The sequence below is a fragment of the Priapulus caudatus genome, unplaced genomic scaffold, assembly GCF_000485595.1.
Source record: "Priapulus caudatus unplaced genomic scaffold, Priapulus_caudatus-5.0.1 Scaffold17, whole genome shotgun sequence".
In the NCBI taxonomy this organism is placed as follows: Eukaryota; Metazoa; Priapulida; class Priapulimorpha; order Priapulimorphida; family Priapulidae; genus Priapulus; species Priapulus caudatus.
Window position 1 is genome coordinate 1244467 of NW_014577078.1, and position 7128 is coordinate 1251594.

The 7128-nt window shown below is 38.2% G+C and overlaps 1 protein-coding gene across 1 annotated transcript in view; it reads right to left on the reverse strand.

Annotated features, from left to right (window-relative positions):
• Positions 1-1286: 1286 nt before the first annotated feature.
• LOC106811014 overlaps positions 1287-7128 on the reverse strand; it is a gene marked incomplete in the record, with an annotated part of 22402 nt that continues 16560 nt past the window's right edge. Inside the window, 5 exon segments of the mRNA XM_014814531.1 lie at positions 1287-3457; positions 3647-3738; positions 5227-5325; positions 5678-5836; positions 6478-6685. Coding sequence (XP_014670017.1) covers positions 3413-3457; positions 3647-3738; positions 5227-5325; positions 5678-5836; positions 6478-6685 — 603 coding nt within the window.

Genomic DNA, 7128 nt, shown 5'->3' on the forward strand with positions numbered 1-7128 from the left:
ATAACATTTTGTGAAAAAGTGGACATGTTTTTTTTTAACTTTGACTATTTTCGGTGACGTAATCACTTTAACGTACACATTACTGATTACTTTAGCATAAAACGTATTAGGAGTTCCTGCAGTTATAGACTTACAACAGTGAATGAACAGCAAACGTGCGCCTTCTATCTTCAGATTCGCGATAATAGAATGTTCAAACGGTCCTACAAAATAAGTGCTAGCAAATACGTTCTTACGTGACGCAAATATTTACAGACTGTTATCTATCTCGAAATGTATACAAAGTAACTAACCTATAGTGTACAGAGGTCCGGTCTCGCTAGCGTAAAAATCACGCGCTACGTTTGCATATTTGCATGTTGCATGCTATTTGCATGTTGACATATATATATATGTCAATCTAACTTGAAATGGAGATCGGTGCCCATAACCTCATAAAGAATAGTCTTCAAGGGACTATAACGAAGACGGAGAGACAAGTTGATCAAATCGACGGATCAACACTGCAGATCGCAGTGGATGATACATATCAAGAGTTAATAATAGAAAATTCTATTAAGAATGTTCTATTATTGACTATTGATATATTGATACAAAATGATACATATTCCAATAATAATATCTCCACATATTGGTGGAATGAATGATGTGCGAGTGTTCTATGACATCAGGAGTCTATCAATATTAATATTGATATTGATAGACTCCTGATGACATGTTAGCCTTACTATATACATTTGGTGTTATGCAAGGAGTGCCGGTAAGTATCACAACGGTTGAGAAAATATGAAAACGGTTGGTGAAAACATGAGAAATCCTCGCTCTAACATCATCTCCAACTTTTACTGATTGACCGCACCTTTCTCTATAGGCCTACACTGCGCAACATCACAATGATTCTGTCAACGGTCTAGATGGTAACCCTAATTTTGTTCGTGAATTATTAAACACTGTGCCAGGAAGGCCGATAGCTTAGCGCTGTCTCTCTTCGTCTTCGGTATAGACCATTGGACTTTGAAGACGAGGTGAGATTATCTCTCATCGATCATCAAGGCGAGTAGTTTTTCCTTTTTTATTTGACTTGATTGCGCTTCTGTGCAAAGGCACTACTTTTTTAAACAAGAAGACATAATCAGTGCAATTGCGTCGCTAATGTTCAGGTGTAGCAGAACCATGTATTAAACGTTTCACCAGGCGGTAGACGTGCCATCAAATAACGCAGAGCTCAGCTTTTTTGATCTTTTGCTTGCTATTATGATGCTAAATAAATACGGCAACACCTTAGGTGGTTGTACAGTATTATTTATTTACCAATTCTTTCAGCATTAAATTGTACTCGTTAACATCATATTACATTACGTTATATTATACATACATTTATATACCGATACATTTCATTACGTTTCACCTATCTAGCGAACGTTTGCCTATATCAATAGTTCGTAGTCTTTTTCGCGAAGGTCCCTTCGGCAGTTAGAAAATTTTCTTACACTGCCAAAATCTTACGTAACACTAGTTCTATGTCTTACAATTAAAGACAATATAATACCCTATTATTCTTATATTTTCCAATTAAAACTCCACCAAACAAAGATTACAGATAACAACACCGAAAAGGTCGGAAAATATAGGTTTAGTAACTTTATAATTAAACGGCAATTGAACAATCCAATATGTTTGTACCCCCAGAAAAGACTCGCCGGAGCGCACACGCTCGTGTGATCTTCATAAACCCAGAAACTCCTCCTGCTCTTCCTCCCCTTCTCCCCAACTACGCGCACTACTACTATTTCTACCATTATAACTACTACATATAATAATAATAATAATAATGATAATAATAATAATAATAATAATTGGATATGCTGACCCAGGAGACTTAGGGGAGTGAACGTTCCTACCCTGCAGCGTTCCAGGTCTCCCATAGGCAAGGCGTGTAACTTGTTTAGCCCGCTTACAACGAAATCCATGTATATACTCTGGCGTGAGAAACACGTACAGACAGGAAAATTTAGACACAACCAAACTAACTAAGCTTAAGAGAGATATCGTGAAGAACGACAGACTTACTGCTTTATAACTTTACATCATGAGAGAGAAGAGAAGCAGACAAACAATAATTCTAGGCATTCTAAATTAAGGCCCTTCCAAAAAAACAAATGCGGCTTATGAATACAAGCTCCCAGATATAGATCATACAGAAGAAATTATAAGCAAACAAGAAAACTCGCAAGACGAGCCTTAAACCCGTCAAACCACAGAGATGATAGAAAACGTTAAACATGAATGGGAGGCCTTCAAGGAAACACCCGTATATGAGAAACCACCTATACCTAATATCAGGAAAGACCGTCATATCATGGGCGTAATTAAATGCGATAATAAAGCCAGCCAAAATTGATAACATGTCACACAATAACACCAATGTTCTTTATATCCTACTACTACCTCCATTGATGTTAGTCAACTTATACAAATAATAACCTCAGCAATAATAGAAACACTCGGTAAAAGATCTAGACAACAACAGAAACAGGAACGAAAACTAGCCGGCTTTAAACGAAAAATATCAAGAAATACGAAATCAATTAAAATAAAATAAATCTAAAGAGGCGCATATCACTTAATGAAGTAGAGAATGGCTTAAATGGCAAAAAAATGATTGCTATCAGAACGAAATAGCTCTCAAGTTACTGAATTAAAAGCTTTCGAAATACAATGACTTAGTAATGACTAGAAAAATAATTATGCGTGACTGAGAAATCGAAGTAGGCAAAGTATGAATACTGAGACAATACCAATGGTGTTTGTAGCACTTGGGCTTGTATAGAATAACCTAGAGATGTTTAACACAAAGGTCCCAGAGGTCGTCAACGCAGCTATGTGATCTAGAAGATGGTCCTGCTTGAAACGGCCTGTATTCTAACATCGGGTCTCTTAATTAATGAAGTAAAATATCCATACAATGCCACATGACGTTTGGAATTAACCCTATAGGTTATACTTAATTAACCATTAGGATAATAATAATACTGAAAATAATTCATTATTATAATTAATAATAATAATAATATTATTATTATTAAATAGAAATGATGATTAGATGTCACAAATAAAGATATGCAATGTTCCTTTTCATTCCACATCCGTTTTATAATATTTTTTACCAGACATTAAATAATTGTAGCAACGTTTCTATAGCCAATACAGGCTTGTAAATCATTACACATCTGCACTGATGTGAATTATGTGTTAAAGCAATGAGTTGACGCTTTTTTCCAGTCATGCAATGTAGCTTGCCTTCTGTGTCTGTATGCAGCCGCAAAATAGCACAGATATTAGGTGAATGCTGGGTTGTGGAATTGATCTTGCTGCTAATAAATGTTGTTTTCGTCATTCATCTTTGCTTCGTTTAGTCGTTTCTTAGCAGCCAGTAGGTGTGTATCCTCTCACCGTCCTATCAAGATGAGCACAACCATGTAGAATAGTATGAGCTGCATTTAGATAGATATACTATAACTTATTTTACACTCATAGAAACGTCTTTTATTAGTAATAACAACGAAGTGATATCAGAATGTTTCATAGATGGTATATGTATATTTAATTATTTAATATATTATAAGACGGGGCAATCAGGCAATACCTTAAGGTCCACCTCGCCTCTGTGATCAAACTCATAGAATCCTGTTCTATTGAGAGCCCTATATGTTCGCTCACTGATATGGATTTTTAGTGCTGTAACAGATAATAGATTATATATATATACATGCTCAGTAACTGCTTTGCACTATGAGTCTTCTTCACTTGAAAATAGAACGTTATTCTCGACAGTTTGGAATTAGGACTACGCTGTTAAGTCGTGAAATGTCAACCTAGATAGAATGCCTTCGTTGTTGTAAATCTGTGCGCAAATACATTAGTCGTTGCCGAGACTAACTTTAATGGAAAAGACTTCATTCAGTGAGGCAACCCAGTAAACCCCTTCTATCTCTAACATGCTTTGTTTTTGCGTTACGGTTTATTTTTTTGTTATTGACCCAGCATTAACAATACATGGTATTATAATATTAGTCATATAAGCCAGTTCGTAGTTACAGTCTGCGCATGCGCGAACTTTGCCACTAATTCTTCCGGCGTTCAGGTCATTTGTTGACAAAATAGTTAGTATCTTCGGACGCCACAGTACAACATACGCATGATCTGTGTCGATGTAATATGCTAAAACAGTCTTCTGCCGGTTGTGCACGCTAAACAACGTGCCGTGCTGTCGCGTGCGTGTGCACGACAACGTTCGTTCGTGCGTGCGTGCGCACACGTGCCACCGCTGCACACGTTGCGTGCGTGCGTCGAGTGCGTGCGTGCGTGCGTGCGTGTGCAAGTACACGTGGCGCGCGTGCGTGCATGTGCCATGTACACGTGCGTGAGTGCGTTCGTCGTACACTGTGCGTGCGTGCGTGTGTACGACACATGCGTGATTGCGTGCGTGTGCAAGATGGGCCTGAGATAAGAGACTTTGCGTGCAACGCCGCATCGCGCACGATATAAAAGGGACCGCGCGGCGTGCAAGAGAAAAGACCTAAAATGCGTATTAGTGACAGTCACAAATTCGAATTAATATCTATCCATATATTCCATTTTTTAAAAGTTTTTGGGGGGGGGGGGGGGAACAGCTCATTTAAATCAACTAATCAGATACAACATTTAATTTTTTTCTCAGCGCAATCATGGGCATGGAATTATTAAAAAAACACTAAAAATGATTAAATGATAGACACAATGGTATTTAGGGACACGTTCACAAATTCGAAATTAATGCTATCATATATCCATTTAATGACTATCATATATTTCATTTAGTGACAGTCATTAAATCAACCAATCAGATACAACTTATTTTTTCTCAGCCAATCATAGGCATGGAATTATTGACAAACACTAAATGATTTAATGATAGATACTAAATACCATTTGTGTCCTACCTCGCCTGCCATACACGTACACATGCGTGCGTGTACACGTACACAGAATACATGTACATATACGTATTGAACCGAGAGCGCACGCCACACTCGAGATTTCATCGATTTTTGTCACAAATGACCCGGTGACCTGGGACGTCACACAACCCCTTGGCTAACTACGAACTGCCTTATTGAAGAAAATCGATTTAGACGCCTAAGTTAGACGCTATGTAAGGAAAACCCTGACAGAACGGTAACCTACGTAATCCAGTCTGCTCCATGCGTGCAGCGATAGCGACCGTATCTCCCACGAGGCAATACCGAGGCATCTTCTGTCCTACGACGCCAGCAACCACTGGGCCTAAATAGCAGAGACGAAAGAGAAAACGCAAAATTCAATCTAAGAACTTATTTGTACTGCTACATTATATTAAAATTTGTTTCTAATGTTATAGTTGATAATTATTGATACTAGATTTTTTTTACATATATCGCAGTACAGGTTGAAACTACGTAAGGAACACGAACCTGGATGTGGGGACGTAGTGCGCCGCGAACGCTAAGAGTTATACGATCTTAACACAACGAAATGGCAACGAATTTAACGAGTTTATTAGAACAAAGTTATTTGAGACTAGGATCAGATCTGTTCCCCATAATGCCGATTCGGATATTTAATATACGGTTTTCATGCGTCTAGTGTAATCGTTTACCGGAATGGACACCGATACGGAGTTTCAGCATCGCGTTGCTCTTAGGAACCTTGAGTCGTCTGACGGCATCGCGCATTTCCAGCGCCAGATCGGCAATCTCCGTGAAATGTCGATCGGCATTTCGCTTCGGAAGGCCCGAGGCGACCATGTACGCGTCTCCTAAAAATGTTCAATGTAAAAATTTTCAAGGTTACAATCATTACATATTGCTTCCTTTTACGTATTTTACAATTAATTAATTAATATGAATGTTTAATATAATGAATTATCAGGTTGCAAAAAGCAATTTGGGGTGTGAAGCGTGAATCGGAACAGAGAAGAGATATATCGGGCTTTTTGAGTTTGACAGATTTCATTTGGGTTTTCTTCCACAGCCAACATCGTTCATGTGAAAATACATCGCATTCCTATGCGTTTGAATAAGATGTAATATGAAAAAAGTGTAAACCGCTAAACATGCATAAACTAGTCTTACAGTTATGAATGAATAAGTCAAGAACGAATGAGTTCAATTGAATATGTATTAAATATACAACTGAATATACAGTTGGAAATGTTTTTTTGGCTAGTGAAAATGTGCAATTTCTCTGATCGTGAGATCAACATAATAACTATTATGCTGATGATTGTCCTAGCGTCAACGACTTCATTATTATATTTCCTACTTATATTAACGGTGTAGACAATCCTGGATTAGCGGTTATATTACCGCTATAGAGGGGACATCGGTCACTAAAATATACTTTCGGTGTTTCCCTTAAGCGATTCTTGTAGACGTTTATAGAAGTTTGATAAAGTACCTATCGTTTCAACTTTGTATGCATCGTGCTTCTCGCAGACGTCATCCATTATGCTGTATAGATTGTTTAGCAAGCGAACCACTTCCAGGGGGGTGCAGCCAGACGATATGCTCGTGAAGCCAACTATGTCCGAGAAGAATATCGTGGCGGAGGAGAATCCCTCTGGATTAATTGGCTCGCCATTAGCCAGGCGCTCCGCTACGGATTCCTTTTCATCAAAAGAAAGGAATTTTGCACAGGGGAGAGATAGTGATCCGCTAGGGGACGGCTCTGATTGGCTAATTTTGTCTCTTATTTATTTTATTTGTTATTATTTTTGGCTAATTTTGTTTTATTTTAAAATTAGGGATAGGGTTAGGGTTAGGGTTAGGGTTAGGATTAGGGTTATGGTTAGAATTAACTGATTTCTAGATCCACAACTTATTTCTATATTCACTATCTCTCCCCTGAGACCCACTAAAAAGAAAGTATACGTGACTCGCAAGAATGCAACGACCGCCGCAAATGAGTCATCGCCGACATTCCTACTGTGGCGCTCCACTACGGATACGGATCCTTTAAGCGAAAAGGGGTTGTCTATATTCAGGCCGGTACAGGAGATAATTTGCACATTTTGTCACGTGGTTTGTGTTATAACTAATCAGATGTAAT